At 61.8% G+C, this 22,842-nt stretch overlaps 2 protein-coding genes across 10 annotated transcripts in view; one reads left to right on the top strand and one right to left on the bottom strand.

Annotated features, from left to right (window-relative positions):
- Positions 1 to 4,832, top strand: part of CCM2 (CCM2 scaffold protein) — a 56,910-nt gene extending 52,078 nt beyond the window's left edge. For all 8 annotated transcript variants that reach the window (XM_059073623.2, XM_059073622.2, XM_067043043.1 and 5 more), the window contains 4 exons: positions 1,870 to 1,927; positions 2,277 to 2,415; positions 3,116 to 3,254; positions 4,331 to 4,832. In XM_059073623.2, the coding sequence (XP_058929606.1) occupies positions 1,870 to 1,927; positions 2,277 to 2,415; positions 3,116 to 3,254; positions 4,331 to 4,605 (611 nt within the window). In that variant the 3' untranslated portion in view covers positions 4,606 to 4,832. The remainder of the gene's footprint in view (positions 1 to 1,869; positions 1,928 to 2,276; positions 2,416 to 3,115; positions 3,255 to 4,330) is intronic.
- A 1,462-nt stretch (positions 4,833 to 6,294) lies between these two features.
- Positions 6,295 to 22,059, bottom strand: NACAD (NAC alpha domain containing). 2 transcript variants are annotated; one of them, XM_067043026.1, is made up of 9 exons: positions 21,987 to 22,059; positions 16,281 to 18,090; positions 7,920 to 14,162; positions 7,662 to 7,774; positions 7,498 to 7,572; positions 6,952 to 7,098; positions 6,706 to 6,855; positions 6,472 to 6,594; positions 6,295 to 6,382 (listed from the first exon to the last, which is right to left on the bottom strand). In XM_067043026.1, exons 2-9 carry the CDS (start codon positions 16,345 to 16,347, stop codon positions 6,368 to 6,370), a joined length of 6,933 nt encoding a protein of 2,310 aa, XP_066899127.1. In that variant the 5' UTR covers positions 16,348 to 18,090; positions 21,987 to 22,059; the 3' UTR covers positions 6,295 to 6,367. The 2 variants fall into 2 exon arrangements, with proteins under 2 accessions (XP_066899127.1, XP_066899126.1); XM_067043025.1 differs by having other exon boundaries at positions 6,295 to 6,594.
- Between the last annotated feature and the right edge of the window lie 783 nt (positions 22,060 to 22,842).

Genomic DNA, 22,842 nt, shown 5'->3' with positions numbered 1-22,842 from the left:
GCTGAGGGGGCTTTCTGAGGAAGGGCTGGCTCTCTCACCACCTCCTCATCTCGCTGTTCATGCTGGAGCCGCCACAGCACTGCAGAGACAGCCCGGCGAGGCCGGCAGCCTGTCCTCACGGGCAGGTGGGGAGGTTGAGGCCCAGAGGCCCACGGCTTCCCCAGTGGGTAGCAGGTGGTTTATTGAGCTATATTTAAACGTTCAGCATTGAAATTTCCAGTAGTGGCTTTTTTTGAATAAGGTTTTTTACTAAAAAGTACACAGAGCGTAATTATACCGTTAAATGAGTTTTCACGAAGTAAACACAGGATGTTCAGCCTACCCGCGTGGGCTTCCTTCCTGCCGGCCTCCTTTCTGCTGGGTGTCCTTTGTCCCCCAGCCCTCAGGTCTCCCTCTGGGGTCCAGGCACAGCCGCACTCACACCACGTGTGCACATGCACCCATCACATACACACACGGCACGTGTACGTATGTCATGTCACACGTGTGCACACTCCACACGGCACTCACGTGCTCACAGACACTTCACGTACACGAGCGTGCACACTAGATGCTCACAGCCTACACACTCCCCGTGCACGCACACTCTCAGACACGCGTCCTCTGCTGGTTTCTGCCTCGGGGCCTTCCTTGCCGGGTCAGTTCTCTCCTGCTGCTGTGACAGGTCACCACGACTGAGCAGCTTGAGCCACATAGGCTTAGTCTCTCACGGTTCTGTAGGTTCGAGTCCACCGTGGGTGTCACTGGCTCAAATCAGGGTGCGGGCCAGCGGCCTTCCTCCTGAGACTCTGGGGAGAAGCTGATTCCTGCCTTTTCCAGCTTCCCGCGGCCTTCCTCCCTCCATGGTCACGGCCATGGTGGCACCTCTGACCTCCTGTTGTCACAGCTCCGTCCGGCCCCGCCCCCTCCACACCGAAGGGCCCGGGGCACACGTCGAGCCCCTTCAGATAGCCCAGGTCGTCTCCCTGTCTCAGGGTCAGCTGCCCAGCAAGCTCCAGCCCCGTCGCCACGTCACCTGGCACGCGCACCTGGGGTTCGGACGGGGCATCTCGGGGCCATTACTGTGCCCACTGCACACTTCCTTCCACTGCCAGAAATGTCCCTTTTCTCTCCCTGTCCCCTCCCCACTCCCACGTTTTCTGATCCCTTTTCTCTTAAAGCTTCGCTTGCTGCATGTGATGGTGCCTTGGCGTCCCTCCTCGTCTGTGTCACACGGACCTTAGGTCATCCCTTTGGTGTTGCCCAAGTAGCTGCTGTGTACCAGGCCCTTTGCTGGTCTGAGGGTCTCAGGCACCTTGAGGCCCCGTGTCTGTCCTCGGGGAGCAGCCGTCCACGTATGGAGCCTGGCTGGGTCCAGGCTGGGGCTCAGACCTGCCGGCTCTGATCGTGGCTTCTGCCCTCACCAGCTGTGTGGCATGGGGCAAGTTGCATAACCTCTCTGATTCAGTTCCTCATCTAAAACTTGGAGCAGTGGTGATACCTGCTGGGATCAGAGAAGACAAAGTAGCACAGCGCCTAGGATGCTGCCGGGCGTGGTGCCCGCATCTACCAGTGGTGCTTCTCTTGTCCTGGCCATTGGGAAGCCCTCTCCAGGCCTGCCACATGGCACATTCTCCGAGAACCAGAGCATTGTCCTGCCTCCTGCCCAGCCCTGCAGCAGATGGTGCATCTCACAAGACCCCCCAGGAGGAGCAGGCGCGGGTGCAGCCCAAGGGATGCACCCCAGGGGCCTGGCCAGCTCTGCCCACGAAGGCCTGCGGGCTCCCCACCGCCAGGGCTCTGCGTCTGCTGCTTAGAGCTTGGACACTGGACTCAGTGCCCCCTCCCTCACGTAACCAGAAGCTTCTGTGTTCTGCACTTTCTGCACAGACGACTCTTCCACAAAGGTGGACATGAAGGAGTCCTATGAGACGGAAGCCAGCACTTTGTGAGTACCTCGCCCTGGTGGTGCCAGCACGGCTGCCTGCCTCCGCCCTCCTCGTCGGTATCCCTCCCCCTGCTCCTGCCCCCTTCAGGAGCCTTGCAGTGAGAGGGCTCCCCAGGGTCACACCAGTGACATCCATCGCTCCACCGAGACCCTGCTAGGCTGAGGGCCCCTTCTGGGTCCTTCCCTGCACACGTCTTTCTCTGTCCGGCCCCGAGCCCCTCCTTCCATGACAGACCCCCTCCTCCTCTCAGACCCTGGCCCTAACTGGGCCCCCCTGGGGGGTCGAGGGTGCAGGCACGGGGCAGGGCTGGGGGGCCGCCTACCCACGGCTCGGCTCACGTCCTTGCAGCTCCTTCCCCGAGTGTGCGCATGCAGGCGGCGTGTCGCCCTTGTCCTCCTGCATGCAGACGGCGCCCCACGCCAAGACGGTCAGTGAGAGCGAGCTGAGCGCCACAGCCACCGAGCTGCTGCAGGACTACATGCTCACGGTACGCTGCCCGCCGCCATCAGGAGACCCTGGCCCCAGAGAGCCCACGTGCTCTAGCAGGCCTGTGCTGGGGCCGGCGGTGCCTTGGGGTTAGAATCTCCTTGTGGGGGTGGGGCAGGGTGGGGGGGGGGAATGAAGGCGTGCTTCTCTATGGGTGGAGCTGGGGGGTGAGCGTGGGCGCCTTGCTTGCAGCTGGGCCTCACTGCCTTTCCCACCAGGTTAGTCTTTGGGGAGGGCGTGAGTTGGCCAAGGCCTGAGCATGGGGGCTGCTCTGGCCTCCGAGGCTGGACCACAGGCCTGTCCCTGGGTCTCTGGTGGTGGACGGTAGCGGAGGACCGGGTCACTCCCTGGAAGGGCCAGATGGGCCTTGTCATCACTCAGCAGATTCTTCCCCCCATCCCCCGGCTTCACGTGATGTTCTCATTAGAAACTCGGTCAACTGGCTGAGCATCACTCTGGGCTCCAGGGTGCTGGTCGCTGCCCACCCCCCGCCCCCCGGCAGTGGTGTGCAGACGCGCCCTCCGCCCGCTTGCAGTCAGCCTGGTCAGCCACGGCTGCAGGTTAGGGCGGACGGTGTGGGCTCCTGTCTCTCCTGCCGGCCGGAGCCGTGGAGCTGCAGGTCCTCTGGGGTCGCGTGGGGTGTGGGCAGGGGGGCGGCAGCGCCGGTCACCACCCCGCCCCGGGCCCGGCTCTCTTGGCAGCTGCGCACCAAGCTGTCATCGCAGGAGATCCAGCAGTTTGCGGCGCTGCTGCACGAGTACCGTGATGGAGCCTCAGTGCACGAGTTCTGCATCAACCTGCGGCAGCTCTACGGGGACAGCCGCAAGTTCCTGCTGCTCGGTGAGCGCTTGACGGACGGGGGCGCCGTTAGGAATGGGGCCAGCTAGCGAGGCCTGAGTGATGCGGCTGGGAGGGGCCCCACGGGAGCCAGACTGAGGGTGAGGTGGGCGCCGCGCTGCCTGGCGAGGGCCGGGGGAGGCTCTGCAAGGAGGTGGCGCTTGTGCAGGTCTGGGAGGCGGGGCAGGAGCTTGTCTGGTGGGGGAGTGAAGATGCTGCTCCCGGTGGCTTTAGCCGAGCACGCGGAGTTAGCGCCTAAAGCCGAGCACGCGGAGTTAGCGCCGCGGGCGGGTGCTCAGGGCCTGCCACGGACAGGGCCCTGGACGGCTGCCCAGGCGCGTGAGGCCGGTAGCGCCTCTGCTTTCCCCACGCTGACCCCGGAGAACACGGTGGGTTTATGGTGGCTGGTGGAGGCTCCTGGGTCCTGGGCTGTGCCCCCAACGGTCCGATGAGGGTGCACTGCTCACGGGGGTGAAGGGCTGGAGGCGGACCTGCTGCGTCCATTCCGAGCTCTTGCTGACCCCACTGCCCCCTGGAGTCAGTCGCCAGCCGACGCTGGGGTCCATGGCCCCTGTTCGTATTGTCCTCACGTAGGAGGGGGTCTCTTTCCAGGAAGTGGGTGGTCAGCTGGGCGGCGGGGCCCAGTGCTCAGAGCCCTGTGCCAGCGTCCCCTCCGCCCTCTCCTCTCCCCTCTCCTCTCCCCTCTCCCTGCGGTTTCTCTCTCCCCCCTCTCCCCCTCTCCCCCCTCCCCCTCTCCCCCCTCTCCCCCCTCTCTCCCCTCTCCCCCCTCTCCCCCCTGTCCCCCCTGTCCCCCCTGTCCCCCCTCTCCCCCTGTCCCCCCTCTCCCGTTTCTCTCTCCACACTCCACACTCCTCTCCTCTCCTCTCCTCTCCCTGGAAACCTGTGTAGTGGGGCTTCTGTGAGGACTGAGGGGAGTGACGCGAGGGTGTGGCTCCCAGCCCACGCCTTCCCTGCTGCAGAGCCAGGGCCGGGCCAGACGCGGGCGGGTGGTGGGGTGGTCCCCTGGGCCGTGGGCTTTGTGCAGGAGCCGCAGGGTCAGGTGTGCCGTGTGTGTGCAGGTCTGCGGCCCTTCATCCCTGAGAAGGACAGCCAGCACTTCGAGAACTTCCTGGAGACCATTGGGGTGAAGGATGGCCGTGGGATCATCACCGACAGCTTTGGCAGGTACCGACGGGCCATGAGCTCCACCTCCACCTCCAACGGGAACAGGGCCGCGGGCAGCTCTGACGACCAGTCTGCGCCCTCGGAGGGGGACGAGTGGGACCGCATGATCTCGGACATAAGCAATGACATCGAGGCGCTGGGCTGCAGCATGGACCAGGACTCGGCCTGATGGCGCTGGGACACCTGCCAGCTGCCCTCCCCGCGCGGGGCCCCGGGCGCAGGTGGCTCTACTGTGAAGGAGGCACCTTGGTGCTGGGGCGGAAGGCTGCGCTGCGCCCCCCTGCATGCCACCCTGCCTCGGGAGGGGGTCTTGTCAGCCAGACCCCGGACAGCTGTCATTTTGCACATGACATTTCTATTGAAACTCTCAGAGACCTTAAAAGAAGTTTACTGCAATGTGGATACTTTATCTCTGCTTGCTAGCGTGTTCCCGCTCCAGTGGGGTAGGAGCCGGGGTGTGCGCTCTGGCCTCCGTCTCAGACCTGCACGCCCAGCCTGGGCACGGTGGGCTGGGCGCTCATTCCTGCTGCCTAAGGGCAGGGCCTGATTTGGGGTTGGGGACACAGGGCAGAGAGCAGGTGTCCTAAGCACATGTGGACATGAACATCAGGCCGCCGCTGGCAGGACCTGGGCACTGGGCTGTCTTCCCCCCAACCCAAGCCCCAGTCCCTGGCTCTCATCCACTGTCATGGTGGTCTCCACAGCAGACCTGCATACCGCCGCTTCACCAGAAGTGCCGTCCCTACCCTGAGAGTGCGTCGTCTTGGAGCCCAGGGTCCCCGGTCGTCAGGAAGGCCAGTGGGGGCACTGTGCCCGCCCCTTCAAGGCCCTTCGCCTCGTTCCCCCCTGGGCTCAGCCCCTCCTGTGCCCTGAGGACATGGGGAGGTAGTGGTGGTGACCCCAGGACAGGGCCGTCGGGTTGCAGGCTGGGGCCTGGACGCTGCTGCGTGGGCGCGGGAGGGCCCAGCTCCAAGACTGCTTCCTCGCCCGCAAGACGCCTGCGCGTTGCTGCGAGGTCGCTGACCGCGTGTGTGGAAAGCACCAGGCTCAGCAGGGTGGGTACTTGAGCCCCCAGGAGGGAGGGCAGGGCCGTGGGTTCGTGGTGAGACCGTGTGGGAACCAGGCAGGGGTCTGCAGCCCCCTAGGCTTCCCCCGCTGCTGAGGGGCGGGGCAGGGTGGGAGGAGGGGTCTCACACTTGGCTCTGGCCCTGGCTCTCCTGGAGCTGGTTGTGGGCGTGGGTTGAGCAAAGCTAAGGGAGACCGTTGGTAGGTGTTGTCTCTAGGTGTGTGTGCAAGTCGACCTGCCCTGGAAGCATCTGGAACAGCTAAAGATAGCCACCTAGTTCAGGGGCCGGCACCTCCACAGCCCACCCTGGGCTTGAGCACAGAGGGGACCTGCTGTCCCAGGAGTGTTCTGTGGCCAGTCAGGAACTGCTCCTCCTCTCCGGGGGCTCCACCCACACATGGCCTCCCACTTTGTGGGCTCCCTCTTCTGTCCTGGGGCGTGGCTCCCACCCTGCGGATCCCTGGCCTTTGTAGGGGAGAGGAGAGGACACGGGGAGGACGTGACTCCTCAAGCTGGGCCGTGGTGAGGGACCAGGAACTTTGGGGCATGAACTGCTGAGTCCCTGCATCTGGGGAGTTCCTTCCAGAAACTGCGGTCCCCAGGCCCATACCTGGCGCCGCAGCCAGGTGACTGGACTTCCTGCAGTCTCTGGGCAAGCTGGGCGCCCTGGGACATGGGGGAGGGACCGCCACCCTCCTCGGGGCCTGCGTGGCTTCAGGAAGCATTTTCACGCTTCCTCCAACCTGTTTAGCCAGAGCGTGCCCTGGGGGAGCCTCTGGAGGAGCAGAGAGGTGAGGAGGGGACACCGGTTTATTGAGCAGCAGAGCTGGGGTGGCAGGGGTGGAGCCAGGTCTCTGGTCAGCAGCTACATTGTCAGCTCCTGCAGGAAGCGCACAAAGAGAGGGCCACGTTGTGTGAGGCCACAGCGGACACGGCAGCAAGGCGCCTGCGAAGGGGCCGGCCACTCACCATGATGGCGTTGACGATATCGCTCTGGTTGTCCCTCAGGGCCCGCACAGCCTTGGCCCTTGACACGTTGGCCTGCGCCATCACCAGCTCAATGTCCCGAAGCTCCAGCCCCGTCTCGTCCACCTGGAGCGGGGCAAGCAGGGAGGTGCTGTAGCAGTCCCCTCCCCCGGGAAGAAGCCCCCAGGCAAAGCTGCCCCCCTTCGCGGGGCTGGGCCCTGTGCCTCTGGGCCTCACCTCCTCGTCGTCCTCCTCCTCTTCCTCCTCCTTGCACTCTGGTCTCACCCTCGGCCCAGGCGCTGACTCGGGGACCAGGGCGGAGGGCTCCGAGGGTACCTTGAACTTCTCAGCCGCAGCTCTGTGCACCTGCTGGGACAGGTCCTCGATCTGCAGCACAGAGCACAGCTGTCAGCCGAGCCCCCGCCCCCCGCCCCCGCCCCCGCCCGCGCCCCGCGCCCCGCGCCCACGGCCGGCCGGTTGGACCTTGGCCTCGCCGAAGACCACATAGGTGTCCGAGGCCGGGCTCTTAAAGACGTCAGGCTTGGCGATGACAAAGAGGATGTTCTTGGACTTCTGGATGGTGATCCTGGTGACCCCCTGGATCTGTCGTAAGCCCAGCTTGGACATTGCCTGGGGGCACAGCGGTCTCAGGCCCGGGCATCAGCCCCAGAGGTCCCCGGTGGGGGCTTGGGGAGGGGGAGGAGCAGGCCCAGGGGGAGGCGGCGCACTGCCAGGGTCACGAGGGCTCTGCCACCCACTCCCGGGGACCCTCGTCCCAGCTGACCCCCCGTGTGTACAAGAGGGTGTCGGACGCGGGCTGAGAGGCCACGCCAGCTGACAGCCCAGGCCGTTACTCGCATGAGGTGTCCCGTTACTGCCTTGACCCAGCGGCCCCTGCCACTGGACTTCATCGGCCACGGGGTGGGAAGGGGTCCGCTTTCGCAGCCGGCCCCAGTCCTGGGTGCTTGGGTTGCTGGCCAGCCTGGTCCCTCCCGGGGGTGGCAGGGTCCCCGCAGGGCCCCAGCCCACCTTTCGGGCCTTCTTCTCACTGCGGCTCTGCTTGACTTTGGTGACGGTCTCCTCGCTCCCGCCACCTGCTAGGGCCTGAGGAAGAGAGGGGTCTGAGCACCCGAGGGGGGGGGAGGGGCGCGTGGAGCCCTCCCAGGGGTGCACGTCCCCCCGCAGTTGGGCACCTGGGCTGGGCACTGCGCGGTCTGCGGTCCCGAGAGGTCCTGCTCCTCCAGCTCGGCCGACGACTCCCCGTGGCTGTCTGAGTGCTGGCCGGAGCCTGGGGCCTGGGGTGAGTCTGAGGACACGGGAGGTGTGAGGGTGACGTCCGCCGTCTGGACAAGGGCCTGGGGGCAAGCAGCGCTGGCCCTGTGCCGGGGGCTGGCGGCCCTGCCCCCTGCAGCCCCCGGCTCAGGACACTGCTCCAGCCTGGAGCCCCTCACCTTCTTCCAAACTGTCCTGGTCATCGTGCTGCTTGACGGCTGGGAGCCCTCGAGGTCCGGCTGGGCTCCGGAGCCCAGAGCCAGGAGGCACTTGGCAGGGGGGCGAGATCCTCGAGGCCAGGTCTTTGGCATGGGTAGCCCCCTTGGGGGCCGCCTTGGGGCTGAGGAGGGGGGAGTGGGGTGGGAGGCTGACCTGCCCGGCCCCGAGGGGATTCTTGGTCCCTGAGAAGGCAGCCACCGCCCGCTGGGCTCTTGCCCGTGGTGGTGGGAGTCCCAGAGAGCCCAGGGGCTCCACGCCCTCCCCCAAGTCTTCCCCGGGGACCTGGCAAGGGCAGGGGGCAGGGGGTGCCACGGGGGGCAGGACTGTCTTCATGAGGGCACCAGGAGCAGAGGACTCAGCGCCCTGGATGCTGTCTTGGGGTGCACTGGGCAGGCCCCCTATGGGGCTTTGTGGAGGCTGCGGCAGGGAGAAGCCGAGGACTCCCAGGGCTGCCTGGGCCTGCTCTCCATTGTGCGGGCCCCGCACGGGCTCTGGCTGCCTTGAGGGCAGTGGAAATGCCGGGGCAGGATCTTTGGGACAGCTCCCTCCCAGCCTGGGTACAGCCCTTGATGGAGACTCTGGGCAGGAGCCCAGCCTAGCCTCTGAGGCCACAGCCATGGGAAGCCTGGGCCCCAGGGTGGTCCTTCCCTCCTCCACTGGGCTTGGGGGCCCCACCTGGCCAACCTTCAGGCTGGCAGCAGGACATGCCTCTGGGCTGCAGACGACTACCTTTAGAACTCCGCGCCCCTGGTTCTCAGCCCCCGGGGCCTCCTTTAGGGGCGAGCTGGGCTCAGCTCCATCACCCCCATGCACACGGGCATCAGGACAGGCTCTCTGCTCAGGTGCGAAAAGGCCCTTGGCTACTTCCTCCCCACTGGAGTCAGGCTCTGGGGGACCTGGGGCCTCCGTGGCAGGCTCAGGTGTGTCTGGAGCCTCTGTGGCAGGCTTGGAAGGGCCTGCATCTCCGTCCAAGAGTATCCGAGCATCTGTAGCTGGCTCCAGGCCACCCAGATGGATCTGATCCGAGGCCAGAGAGTCTGATCCTCCAGTGTGGTCTGGGTCCCTTTTCTCAGGTGCTGGCCTCAGTTCCAAAGTCTTGCCTCCTTTCTGTTGGGCTGTGGTGGCCATGGTCCCTAGGGTGTAGCCTGTGTCAGCCTGCAAGGCCTGAGGGCTGGCCTTGGTGGCAGATCCTTGGCTAGAGGGGAGGCTTGCATCCTGCAGGGGCAGGGGTGCTGTCAGGCCCACTTCTGGTTGGGGCTCAGGGCTGGGTTTGGAGGCAGATCCCTGGACCGAGGGGAGGACTGCATCCTGCAGGGTCAGAGATGCTGTCAGGTCCACTTCTTCCAACTGGGGCTCAGGGCTGGCTTCAGAGGCAGATCCTTGGCCAGAGGGGAGGCCCGCATCCTGCAGGGGCAAGGATACCGTCAGGTCCACTTCTTCCGGCTGGGGCTCAGGGCTGGTCTCAGAGGCAGATCCCTGGACCAAGGGAAGGCCTGCATCCTGCAGGGGCAAAGATGCGGTCAGGTCAACTTCTTCGTGCTGGGGCTCAGGGCCGGCCTTGGGGACAGATCCCTTGCCAGAGGGGAGGCCTGCATCCTGCAGGGGCAAAGATGCCATCAGGTCCACTTCTTCCGGCTGGGGCTCAGGGCTGGTCTCGGAGGCAGATCCCTGGACTGCCGTCAGGTCCACTTCTTCCGGCTGGGGCTCAGGGCTGGCCTTGGAGGCAGATCCCTGGACCGAGGGAAGGCCTGCATCCTGCAGGGGCAAGGATACCGTCAGGTCCACTTCTTCTGGCTGGGGCTCAGGGCTGGCCTCGGAGGAAGATCCCTGGACTGAGGAAAGGCCTGCATCCTGCAGGGGCAAGGATGCTGTCAGGTCCACTTCTTCCGGCTGGGGCTCAGGGCTGGCCTCGGAGGCAGATTCCTGGACTGAGGGAAGGCCTGCATCCTGCAGGGGCAAAGATGCGGTCAGGTCCACTTCTTCGGGCTGGGGCTCAGGGCTGTCCTGGGGGGCAGATCCCTTGCCAGAGGGGAGGCCTGCATCCTGCAGGGGCAAAGATGCAGTCAGGTCAACTTCTTCGGGCTGGGGCTCAGGGCCGGCCTTGGGGACAGATCCCTGGCCAGAGGGGAGGCCTGCACCCTGCAGGGGCAAGGATGCCGTCAGGTCCACTTCTTCGGGCTGGGGCTCTGGGCTGTCCTGGGGGGCAGATCCCTGGACTGAGGGGAGGCCTGCATCCTGCAGGGGCAAAGATGCGGTCAGGTCAACTTCTTCGGGCTGGGGCTCAGGGCCGGCCTCGGGGACAGATCCCTGGACTGCCGTCAGGTCCACTTCTTCCGGCTGGGGCTCAGGGCTGGTCTCGGAGGCAGATCCCTGGACTGAGGGAAAGCCTGCACCCTGCAGGGGCAAGGGTGCCATCAGGTCCACTTCTTGCGGCTGGGGCACAGGGCTGGTCTCGGAGGCAGATCCCTGGACCGAGCGAAGGCCTGCACCCTGCAGGGGCAAAGATGCGGTCAGGTCAACTTCTTCGGGCTGGGGCTCAGGGCCGGCCTCGGGGACAGATCCCTGGACTGCCGTCAGGTCCACTTCTTCCAGCTGGGGCTCAGGGCTGGTCTCGGAGGCAGATCCCTGGACTGAGGGAAAGCCTGCACCCTGCAGGGGCAAGGGTGCCATCAGGTCCACTTCTTGCGGCTGGGGCTCAGGGCTGGTCTCGGAGGCAGATCCCTGGACCGAGGGAAGGCCTGCACCCTGCAGGGGCAAGGGTGCCATCAGGTCCACTTCTTCCGGCTGGGGCTCAGGGCTGGCCTCGGAGGCAGATCCCTGGACCAAAGAGAGACCTGCATCTTGCAGGGGTGGGGATGCCGTCAGGTCCACTTCTTCCGGCTGGGGCTCAGGGCTGGTCTCAAAGGCAGATCCTTGGCCAGAAGGGAGGCCTGCATCCTGCAGGGGCAAGGATGCCGTCAGGTCCACTTCTTCCGGCTGGGGCTCTGGGCTGTCCTGGGGGGCAGATCCCTTGCCAGAGGGGAGGCCTGCATCCTGCAGGGGCAAAGATGCGGTCAGGTCAACTTCTTCGGGCTGGGGCTCAGGGCCGGCCTCGGGGACAATTCCCTGGCCAGAGGGTACGCCTGAATCCTGCAGGGGCAAGGATGCCGTCAGGTCCACTTCTTCCGGCTGGGGCTCAGATCCCTGGCCGGTGGGGAGGCCTGCATCCTGCAGGGGCGGGGTTGCTGTCAGGTCCACTTCTTCCGGCTGGGGCTCAGATCCCTGGCCAGTGGGGAGGCCTGCATCCTGCAGGGGCGGGGTTGCTGTCAGGTCCACTTCTTCTGGCTGGGGCTCAGGGCTGTCCTGGGGGGCAGATCCCTTGCCAGAGGGGAGGCCTGCATCCTGCAGGGGCAAAGATGCGGTCAGGTCAACTTCTTCGGGCTGGGGCTCAGGGCCAGCCTCGGGGACAGATCCCTGGCCAGAGGGGAGGCCTGCACCCTGCAGGGGCAAGGATGCCGTCAGGTCCACTTCTTCCAGCTGGGGCTCTGGGCTGTCCTGGGGGGCAGATCCCTGGACTGAGGGGAGGCCTGCATCCTGCAGGGGCAAAGATGCGGTCAAGTCAACTTCTTCGGGCTGGGGCTCAGGGCTGGCCTCGGGGACAGATCCCTGGCCAGAGGGGAGGCCTGCACCCTGCAGGGGCAAGGATGCCGTCAGGTCAACTTCTTCCGGCTGGGGCTCTGGGCTGTCCTGGGGGGCAGATCCCTGGACTGAGGGGAGGCCTGCATCCTGCAGGGGCAAGGATGCCGTCAGGTCACCTTCTTCCGGCTGGGGCTCTGGGCTGTCCTGGGGGGCAGATCCCTGGACTGAGGGGAGGCCTGCATCCTGCAGGGGCAAAGATGCGGTCAGGTCAACTTCTTCGGGCTGGGGCTCAGGGCTGGCCTCGGGGACAGATCCCTGGCCAGAGGGGAGGCCTGCACCCTGCAGGGGCAAGGATGCCGTCAGGTCAACTTCTTCCGGCTGGGGCTCTGGGCTGTCCTGGGGGGCAGATCCCTGGACTGAGGGGAGGCCTGCATCCTGCAGGGGCAAGGATGCCGTCAGGTCACCTTCTTCCGGCTGGGGCTCTGGGCTGTCCTGGGGGGCAGATCCCTGGACTGAGGGGAGGCCTGCATCCTGCAGGGGCAAAGATACGGTCAGGTCAACTTCTTCGGGCTGGAGCTCAGGGCCGGCCTCGGGGACAGATCCCTGGCCAGAGGGGAGGCCTGCACCCTGCAGGGGCAAAGATACGGTCAGGTCAACTTCTTCGGGCTGGAGCTCAGGGCCGGCCTCGGGGACAGATCCCTGGCCAGAGGGGAGGCCTGCACCCTGCAGGGGCAAGGATGCCGTCAGGTCCACTTCTTCCGGCTGGGGCTCTGGGCTGTCCTGGGGGGCAGATCCCTGGACCGAGGGAAGGCCTGCATCCTGCAGGGGCAAAGATGCCGTCAGGTCCACTTCTTCCGGCTGGGGCTCAGATCCCTGGCCAGTGGGGAGGCCTGCATCCTGCAGGGGCAAGGATGCCGTCAGGTCCACTTCTTCCGGCTGGGGCTCAGATCCCTGGCCAGTGGGGAGGCCTGCATCCTGCAGGGGTGGGGATGCTGCTGGTTCCACTTCTGGCTGAGGCTCAGGGCTGCCTGCAGCGGCAAACCCCTGGCCTGTTTCTTCCTTCATGTTCTGCAGAGAGTCGAGGCCCACCTCTCCCTTTAAGGTCTGGGGCTCTAAGCCTAAGGCAGCACCGTCTCCCTCCTGCAGGGACTGAGGTGTGATTGAGGCAACAGGTGCTGGTCCCACGGTGGAGCCTGCCTCTGCTGCCCAGGCCTGAGGGGTCACCCCAGTGAGGCCTGGGGCTTTCTGTGGGACGTGAGGGACCATAGCAGCAGCAGACACCTGGCCTGGAGCAGGGCCCACCCCGGTTATATCGGAGATGGGTTCCTGGCTCTCGGCAGCCCGGCCAGCCTCTCCCTTGGACACCCCAAGAGTGGGCTCTGGGCCCCAGGAGGCGGCCTCACCAGGGCTGTCCTGGAGCAGGGTGGTGGGCTGTGCGTGGGGTTCCCCACTGTACAGTCTATCATCATCACCCCCCGCGTAGGAGGCCGAGTCGGGGTCCGAGGAGGCGGCCGAGGTGTCATCTCGGAAGGCAAAGGCCTCGTCCACGCCCCCCGTGATGGATAGGTCGGACAGCGACTGCAGGGAGGAGGCGAATGTGCTGTCGTCCTCGCCGCCCCCGGCCGGGTCCCCTCCGGGCATGGGCGCCTCCCGTTCGTCCTCCTCCTCGTCCTCCTCTTCCTGCGCCGCCTCCTCTTCCTCGGGGGGCAGCGCTGTCACCTCTACAGCCTCCACCTGGAAGATCAGGCTGCCCTGGAAGGGCAGCAGGGAAGCAGGAATCATTGGGTCACTGGCCAGGAAGTCCAGCTCGAAGAAGCGGCCCTCCTGGCCCCAGGAGCAGCTGCTGTCCGCCGAGAGGCTGGACTCTGCAGACGAGGTGTCCGTGGTCCCGGCAGGGGGCAGCTCCCTCTCATCGGCCACAGACCCAGGTGGGGAGAAGCCCCAGCCTGAGGGCACGTCCAGCCCTTCAGCCGCGGCCTGCAGGCTCACGGAGCAGGATGGGGATGAGGCCCAGCTGTCCCCGTCCGCCGTGACGTAGGAGCCTGAGGGCGAGGCTGGCGGCGAGTTCCCCAGCTCAGCCTGGGCAGCCCTGTGGGGCCCTGGGCCAGGGAGCAGGGTGGAGGCTGTCTCGGTCGGGGTGGAGGGAGGGGTAAAGTAGGAATCAGAATCTGGGGCAGGGAAAGGCACAGGAGGGTCACCCTGAAAATACAACTCCGGGGGTGGGTTCAGGCTGGCGTGCCCACCCTCCCAGTCCCTGAGCCCTGGCAGGGTTGCCCTGGGCAGTGGGGATGCCCGGCACGTCTCCTCGCCCATCACGATCCGGGGCTCCACGGAGGCTGGGAGAGGACCTTCAGCAGGCCGAACCTCGGGGGGCCCTGGGCTGGGGCCGTCCTCTGCCTGGACTGCCCAGGCTGAGGGGGTGTGTCTCGGCCCTGCATCCCAGCTGGCTCCGTCAGGCGGGGGCCGGGCACCCGGCTTGCTGGGCAGGAACGTGAGAGCCAGGGCACTGGGCTCAGGGGTCAGGACACAGTGCTCCAGCTGGTCCCCCCTCGGGGTGGTAGCCGCAGACGCATCACAGGACAGATCTGTGGAGAGAGAAGGGTGTGAGAGGAGCAGGCATCTTCCCTGAGAAGCAGCTCCCAGGCTGCAGCCGTCCCTCCCTCAGACGGGAGTTGAGCACAGGGCTGGGGGCCGGGTGTCCGCTGAAAAGAGAGGTCACGAGAAGGAAAGGCAATTGCTATGACTGGGGGAGGATTTATAAGAGTTCTGACCACAGTGAGCAGCTTGAAGTCTGGCTCTTCTCCGAGATGCTCGGTAAAGATGAGACCAGCTCCCGTTGCCTCGGACACTAGCCTGCTGACTCTTTGCCCGTAATGTGCGCCGCCTCGGCCGGGCTTGCCAGGAGAGGCCTGCTCATGAGCCCCCAGGTCAGTGGGCCCCCAGGGAGTAGGAGGCCTGCACCCCACTCAGCTCTGGAACATTCCAGATCTCACGCCTGCTGTGAAGCGGGGCTCTTGCTTCTCTGCCTCACCTCTCCCTTTTCCTCACTGCCTGCACCCGAGGCCGAGCTGTCGGAGTCTCCCTGGGCTCCACCCCACTCCTGTTCCCAGAGCTGGCACATGCACGAGGGGAAGCAGGGGCCACGGCGTGTGGTCCTCAGGCTGGGCATCCCAGCTCAGCCAGAGGCCGTGCTGGCAGCGGTGCTGGCCCTCCGGGGAAGCAGAGGCGGCCCTGCCCTGCCCTGTGTGCAGCTGTGGGGGCCCGAGAGAGCGTCCAGCTGAGTCTCTACGGTGGCAGCCACCCCGCAGGGCTGGCAGGCCTGGCTAACTCTGCCAGGGACATCTGTGGGGCGGCCCACGGCAGTGGACAGGGGCTGCCCAGGCCCCGGCCACATTCTCTGGAGAATTCCTGTTCTACCATGCTCACCCAAGAGCTCCCACAAGTACATCATCTCCTGTGCCTCAGCTTTCAGTCTGCAAAGGGGAGTGTCTGCCAGGATTAAAGGGGAGCTTACGCAGGGGCAGCCCCCTCCACAGGCTGCCCGTCAGCTGCAGCAGTGGCAGAACCCGGGCCCTTGGGCCACGCTGCTGGGGTGCTGGCGTGGCCAGGGGGTCCTGAGAAGGGGGTCCTTTGGGTCCACTGGAGTGTGATGAATACCTAACCCCTGGAGGTGGGTGTGGCAGGCAGGGCTGGGTGCTGGAGACCGGGCTTTTGGCACTGAGCCTGGTGTGGTACCCCTGTGCACCGCACTGGACTCCAGGACCCCAAGGCAGCCAGAGGGTGGAGCTGAGCCAAGGGGGCAGAGGAAGGGAAGCCAAAGGTCAAAGGCTTTTGTGCCTCATTCAAGGTCGCCAAACAGTCCAAGCAGAGCCAGCCCCACCGCACTTCACCAGACCCAGAGGGAGGCCAGGCCCCTGGACCCAGCCCTGGTGTCATCCCCAGGGGACTTCTCACCCACAGTCAGGTGCCCTTGGCCCTCCCGGAGCCTCACGTGGCTGACCTCCTGCCCGGTGGCCATCCCTGGCTGGTTTTCCCAGGCCCAGGAAGATTCCCTCCCACACTTGCTGACTGAGTCTCTCCAAGGATTCGGGCCTGCACTCCAGGGCCACTGCTCCCCGGGCCATGCTCCCCCAGGGCCTCCCACATTCCAGACCTCAGCCGGCACCTCCAGCTTCCCCAGGCTCCAGCTCCAGCCCTGTTCCTCCCTCCTGAGTCAGGACCAGTCGCCAGCCCTGAGGCGGCTCTCAAGCATCTGGAGGGGCGGGTGCCCCGCTCATGCCCAGTGCCCGGGGTGCAGTTGACAACCCACAGCCTCCAGTCCAGAGCTGCAGGGACCGCGAAGCCCCTTGCTCCCCTCAGACAATGGGGCGCAGCAGGGGACCCGGGCGGGGAGCGCACGGAGCCCTAGACGCTCGAAGGCCTTCAAGTCGCTCCTGGCTCCAGGAGAACATCCCTGCTCCACCGCGCCCTCCCCTGCAGTCCTGAGTGGGGGCCAGGGCTGGGCTAGGACTCCGGTGCCCGGAGGGGCAGGGGCCGGAGCGGGGATGGAGAAGGTAGAGGAACGGAAAGAGGGCGGCGCGGAGAGGAAACGGGGACGGAGATGGTACGGGGACAGGGACGGAGAGAGAGGGGTGGAGAGGGGACGGGGACGACGGGAGGGGTTGGCGGAGACGCACGCAGGCGGGAGAGCCCCGCGGCCTCACCTGTGCGGGGTCCTGTTCCGCCCGCCTCCGGCAGCAGCAGCTCGGCGCGGGCAGCTTCCCCCGGCATGGCCTGGCCGTACGCCCGTCCCTCCGTCCCCTGTCTGTCCGTGAGTCCGTTCCGCGGAGCCTGCGCGGCCACCGCCCCTCGGCCGGGGGGTGAAGGGGGTCAGTGGATGACGTCAGCGCCGCCCCGCCCGCCCACCGCCCCGACTGAGCGTGCGCAGGCACGCCAGGCACTGCGGTGCGCCGGGAGCGGAGGGGGTGGGACAGCCTCCTTCCCTCCCCATACCCCACCCCCGGCTGCACTCTCCACCCGCGGTGCGCGGCCCCGCCTTTCCCGCAGCATCACCCCTCCGCCCCCACTAACGGGAGAGGGGTTCAGGGCCAGTCGGAGGCGTCAGCCCTTAGCCGGGTCGGGAAGAGGCAGAGGGTCGCCACAATTCGGGGTGCGGGGCCGGGGGGCGGTGTTGGAGGTTCTGGGGGGCTGGGCGCTTTGGGGGAGGCGTCGGCGTAGTACCCCTGCTCGAACTCCCTGCCCCCAGCTACCCGGACAGGGGTCCCCAGCCTAACCCGACGCCTCCATCCAAGAGGAGAGCTGGCGCCGCAGCTCCTCACTGATTGGCTGGTCCTCGCACGTCGGTCTCCGTGGCAACCGCCTCCCGGCTCCATGGCAACCAGAGCCGGCTGGCGGGAGCGCAGCAGGGGAGGTAGCCCCAGCGGAGCTCCGGGCTGACTGGTCCCCGGGGCTCCCCGCAGCTCAGCGCTGTCCCACCCTTCAGCTCTCAGGCAATGGAAGGAAGATGGAGAGACACACCTTCCTCCAGTCTCAGCAACCGCCCCTGCCACACCCCCGAGGACGCAAACCCTCCCCGAGCTTTGCGGAGATGCGCCCTTGCTTCCACGCAGGCCCGCCTGCACTCAGATTCGCGGAGCATCCGCCCTGTGCCAGGCTCCGGGAGACAGATGAACATTGTCACCACCCCAGAGATAGGCGGGGGCAGGCAATCAGAGCGGCCATTGTTGTGGAGGGAGTCTCCTCCATCCTCAATCTTCTGCTGGCTCAACCCCAGAGCCCACGGAGCCAAGGGCTGCCTGCTGGGCATCTCCCCGGTGCACCAGGCACCAGACACCAGACACATCATGTCCCAATCTAAGACCTGCATCTTGCATCCCTCTCTGTAGCTGGAAATCTGTCCGTCTATCCCACTGGTGGGGGACTCCTCTTCCTCCCTTTCCTCCACACCCATCTTCACCCTCTTGGGTCTTGGAAGCATCCAAGAGTTTCTAAGTTGCTCCTTCAGGGAATTCCCTGGCGGTCCAGTGGTTAGGACTCGGCGCTTTCACTGCTGGGTCCTGGGTTCAATCCCTGGTAGGGGAACTAAGATCCCACAAGCCGCGGCACAGCCGGGGTGGGAGAAAGAAAAGTTGCCTCCTCCTAAGGCCCCATTCTCATCGCCTCAGCTGAGTCCTTTGTAAGTCTCACTTCTCTGCCAACCCCTATGGTGTGAGCTTGTCTCCCTGCTCCTCCTGATTAACCCAAGAAAAATGCAGGAAATTAGAGACTACCAAAACTGAACTCTCAGAGATGAAAAGAGGAAGATGAGCTGGTGAGGGACCCCAGGACTGGAGGAACAGCAGAGCAGCCCACCCAACAGAAGGGGACCCAAGCCCGGCATTTCCTAACCCACCCCTCCTCCCCACACACAGCTGCTAGCAGGAGGAGGACCCGGTATTCATACTCACGTGGATGGGAGTCTGTCACAATTGTAGGGAGTCTGGCAGAACTGGTACGAAGATCAAGGGAAGTAACCTGATACGGTACAGGGTCAAGGGAAGCACATTCCTCCCCACACCGTGCCCCACCTCACTCAGGCTCCTGCCCCCCACCCCCACCCCCAGCCAGAAGCTCTGGTGGATGGGGTCACTGGCAAGGGAAACCCCACCACGGCAGGCTTTCAGCCCAACAAGCTGGGCTTCCTCCCCCAGGAAAACACCCCCTCCCCAACCCAAGGCACAGGATGGTCCAGCCTAGGAAGTGCCTCCCACCCATTCAAGAGCACCAGCAGGGCCCGGCGGCATGAGACCAACACAGTGCAAGAAAGGCCCTGAATGTTACACCGTCCTTAGAACCACAGGCCGCGAAAGCAGCCCAGGACCTGCATCTTGAACCCAAACAGGATGACTGCCTGCTGAAATTAAAAATTTGAACATAACGGCCTGTCTGGGATACAATTTTTAAAAAATCACCCATCATACCGGGGAAATCAGGGAAGAACCCAACAACCAGGAAAATCACATCTAGAAGAAAATTTTTGAGAAACACAACTGAACTGAATGAAGATGAAAATACAAAATATCAGATTATGTGGTCTGCAGGTAACAGTGCTAAGAGGAATATTTACAGCACATCAGAAAACAGGAAAGGTCTCAAATCAATCATGTAAGTTCCTACCTCAGGAAACTAGGTAAAGAAGGACAAAATAAACTAAAAGAAGCAGAAAGAAGGAAATAAAGTCAAGAGCAGAAATCAATGAAACTGAAAACAGGAAAACAACAGAGGAAATCAATGAAACAAAAAAGAATAGTTCTTTGGAAAACTGATAAAATTGCAAGATGGGCAAAAATAGAGAAGACACAAGTGACCAGTATGCAACGGGGCTATGATGGTTAATTTTATGTGTTAACTTGACTGGGCTTAGGGATGCCCAGTTAGCCCATTAAATGCTATTTCTGGGTGTGTATGTGAGGGCATCTCTGGAGATTACCATCTAATCCAGTAGACTGAGTAGAGATCCACCCTCACCAATGTGGGTGGGCATCAGCCAGTCCGCTGGGGTGGGGTCAGAAACAAAAAGATGAAGGAATGGTGGATTCACTCTCTTCTTGAGCTGGGACGTCCTTCTCCTACCCTTGGACATTGGACTCCAGGGAGGATACCAGTGACACGCCACCCCCACCCCCACCCCCCGTTCTCAGGCTTTTGCACTTGGACTGAATTTATACCAATGACTATGGTTTTCCTGGTTCTCCAGCTTGAGAAATGCAAATCATGGGACTTCTCGGCCGTCATAACTGCAGAGCCAATTCCTGTAATAAATCTCCACTTACATTTTTCTCTCTCATATATTCTGCTAGCCCTGTTTCTCTGGAGAATGCTGACTAATAACAGGGCTACAGAGTCTGAGGGCATTTCAAGGATACTAAGGGAATGCTACAAACAACTTAATGCTCATAAATTCAGCAACTTTGAAGAAATGGACAATTACTTGAAAATTGAAATCTACCCAAAATTCAAACAAGATGAAATAGATAATGTGAATAGTCCTAAAACCATGAAAGAAATTGAATTTGTAACTTAAAAAAAAGCTTCCCCAAAGAAGTCTTCAGGCCCAGATAGTTTCACTGGAGTTCTACCAGTACTTAAAGTAGAATTAACAACAATTTTAGAAATCTCTTCCACAAAATAGGAGGAAACACTTCCTAACTCATTTTAGGAGACAAGAAATACCCTAATACCCAGACCAAGCAAAGATAGTACCCCAAACAAATAAAAACTACAGACCAATATCTCCCATGAACATAGGCACAAAAAAATCTAAAATATAAGCAAATCAAATCCAACAATGTATAAAAAGAATTATACATCATGACCAAGTAGAATTTATTCCAGCTATGCAAGGGTGGTTCAACACTTGAAGATCAATGTAACCCACTACACCAACAGACTAAAGAAGAAAAATTGTATATCAATTGATACAGAAAAAGCACTTGACATAGCCCATCAGCCATTCAGATTTAAAAAAAAAACTTCTCAGCAAGTTAAAATAAACTTGATAAAAATCAAATACAAAAGCCTTACAGCTAACATCACCCTTGGTGGTGAAAGACTGAATGCTTTCTAAGATTGGGAACAAGGCAGGGATGCCTGTTCTCAACAGAAGCTCCCCTTGCCCGCCCTTTTTTCAAACAGTGCTGGAAGTTCTAACCCCCGCAATAAGGCAAGAAAAATAAGTAAAAAGCAGATGGACTTCAGAATGAAAGCATGAGGAGCTCCACTGACCAGCTCCCCAGTGAAAACTGGTGAAAATTATAAAACAGGCAAAACATTTTAAAAGCTCCTGGAAAGGGTCTGAAGGGCAAATAGGTGAAGAAGTAGCTATTCAAGATCTATGCTGGGAATTTCCTGGCAGTCCAGTGGTTAAGACTTTGTGCTTCCACTGTAGGGGAAGTGGGTTTCCCCTGGCTGGGGAACTAAGATCCCGCATGCCATGTGGCACAGCCAAAATAAATAAATAAATAAATAATAAAAAAATAAATCTATGCAAATTTACAAAGAAAGCAGAGTCTAGAGTATTTGAGAACCCACCTTGTGCAGAGTGGTGCAGCCAAGAACACAGGGCCTCTCACCCCCTGCCCCTATCCTGGGGGATGATGGGCTTTGGCACTTCTTATCCTGCCCCCAGATACCCACTGCTGGAGCTGAACCCCAAGGCAAGTGTGGCCAAGAGGTGGGGCTCCCTTCTGTTTCGCCCCCACTTGTGGGAGAGAGACTATTTCACCACAATTTAGAACTTTTGTGTTTCAAAGGCCACCATCAAGAAAGTGAAAATATAGCCCACAAAATGGGAGAAAGTATTTGCAAGTCATTTATCTGATAAGGGACTTGTTTCTAGAATGTATAAAGCACTCTTACGACCCAATAAGACATCCTAATTAAAAACTGGACAAAGGATCTGAATAGGTATTTCTCCAAAAATTGTATGTAAATAGGCCATAAGCGCATGAAAAGATATCATTAGTCATCATGGAAATGAAAATCAAAACCACAATGGGATAGCACTTCATATCCACCAAGATGACTAGAGTAAAAAAATGAGGTAAGTGTTCAGCCTCCCTAGCCATTAGGCAAATGCAAGTGAAAAGGTATCACTCCATACCACCAGAATTGCTGCAGGAACCCCTGAGAACGCCAAAGGCTGGCAGGGATGTGGAGGACTTCCCTGCTCCTCACACTGCTGGTGGGACTGTGACATGGCACAGCACCCCCAGCACACACTGTGGCAGTTTCTTAAACAACATATAAATCCCATACGACCCAGCAGCTGTATTCCCAGACACTTATCCCAGAGAAATGAAAGCTTAGGTTTACACAAACACCCCCACACAGGGCTGAATCAGTCTAACAGCAGTAACAAGGACGGACCTACTGGATGAAACACCACAGAACGGTGCCCGTGAAGAAACCCAATATCTGAAGGTTATATACTGTATGATTCCTCTATAGCACATTCTCCAAGTGACAAAATAGAAATGGAGGACAGGTTGGCAGTTGCTGGTTAGCTGAGAACAAGGTGGAGGTATGAGCATAAAATACATGAAGTGTCCTGGTGGTGATGCACGTGTCCTGCATGTGGACCTTTATTCCCATCAGTGTCCTGGTGTGACATGTGCCAGAGTTCTACAAGATGTCACCTTTGGGGAAACTGGTAGGGGCACAAGGGACCACCGTGTAGTTTCTTACAACTGCAGAGAACCTCTTAAAAGTATCTCAGATAGAAGCCAGAGATCCTGGTGAATAGGACGAGCTCTTTCCTCAGTGGGAGCTCCCAGAGGCGACCCCCCCCCCCACCAAACTGGCTCAGCACCCACACGTTTGTCCAGGCTGGCCCTTCACTTTGCGGTGCTATCCCTGATCCCTTGTCTTGCCTGGGCTTGGAGTCAGCAGCTTCAGAAAGCCATTTTGGCTGCCCTTCTCTCTGGGTGAAGAACCCTTGCCAGCCTGTGCAAATGACAAGGACACACGTCCTGTGAGCTGGTGCCCTATGGTTCCCCCTCTACCCCAATGCCTGTGTGACTCACTTTCTGAGGGACCGCTTTGGAGGGCGCAGGGAACAGCTGGGATGGGGGGACCACAGAGGTGAGATGGCCCTTCTCCTCTGCTCAGCTCCGCTCACACCAGCCTCTCTCCACTGTACTGCTGGAGGCACGTGACACTGCCCGGTCCCGAGCGAAGTCTCCTGTGAGGGACTGAAGAAAGCCCATTTTTTTTTTTTTTTTTTTTTTTTTGGCCTTGATGCGTGGCTTGTGGGATCTTAGTTAGAGGGACTGAACCCTGGCCCCCAGCTGTGGAAGCGTGGAGTCCTAACCACTAGACCACCAGGGAATCCGGAGAATGCCTATTTCTTTCCAGCATCTGGGGGCGCTGCTGCTGGTGTGATGAAGGGGCCCAGGCTACGCAGGTAGACGGTTCCCACAATGGCAGCACGACACCATGGCACTCTGGACCAGGTGTAAGAATAGCAAGGGGTCTCTTCTGGCCCCAGTGTCGGTCAAGTGCACGCCCGTCTTCTACTCAGAGCCAGTGCCTCCTGAGTGACTGGCCTCATGCCATGTGGCAGTGTAGGCCGTCAGGGTCCCCCACTCTCCCAAGACCACTGGATGGGAGGGGACCTCCCAGGACGACTGTCATCAGTAACCACGCCATGATCAGAACCCCAAGCCATGTGCTGAACACCCAACTGGCCTCCTCTGGGAAGGTCCTCGTGCGCCAAGGTTCAGCACT

This window comes from Kogia breviceps, chromosome 9, assembly GCF_026419965.1.
Source record: "Kogia breviceps isolate mKogBre1 chromosome 9, mKogBre1 haplotype 1, whole genome shotgun sequence".
NCBI lineage: Eukaryota > Metazoa > Chordata > Mammalia > Artiodactyla > Physeteridae > Kogia > Kogia breviceps.
Note: the sequence above shows the minus strand (reverse complement) of the source record. Positions and strands in the feature narration are given on the sequence as shown.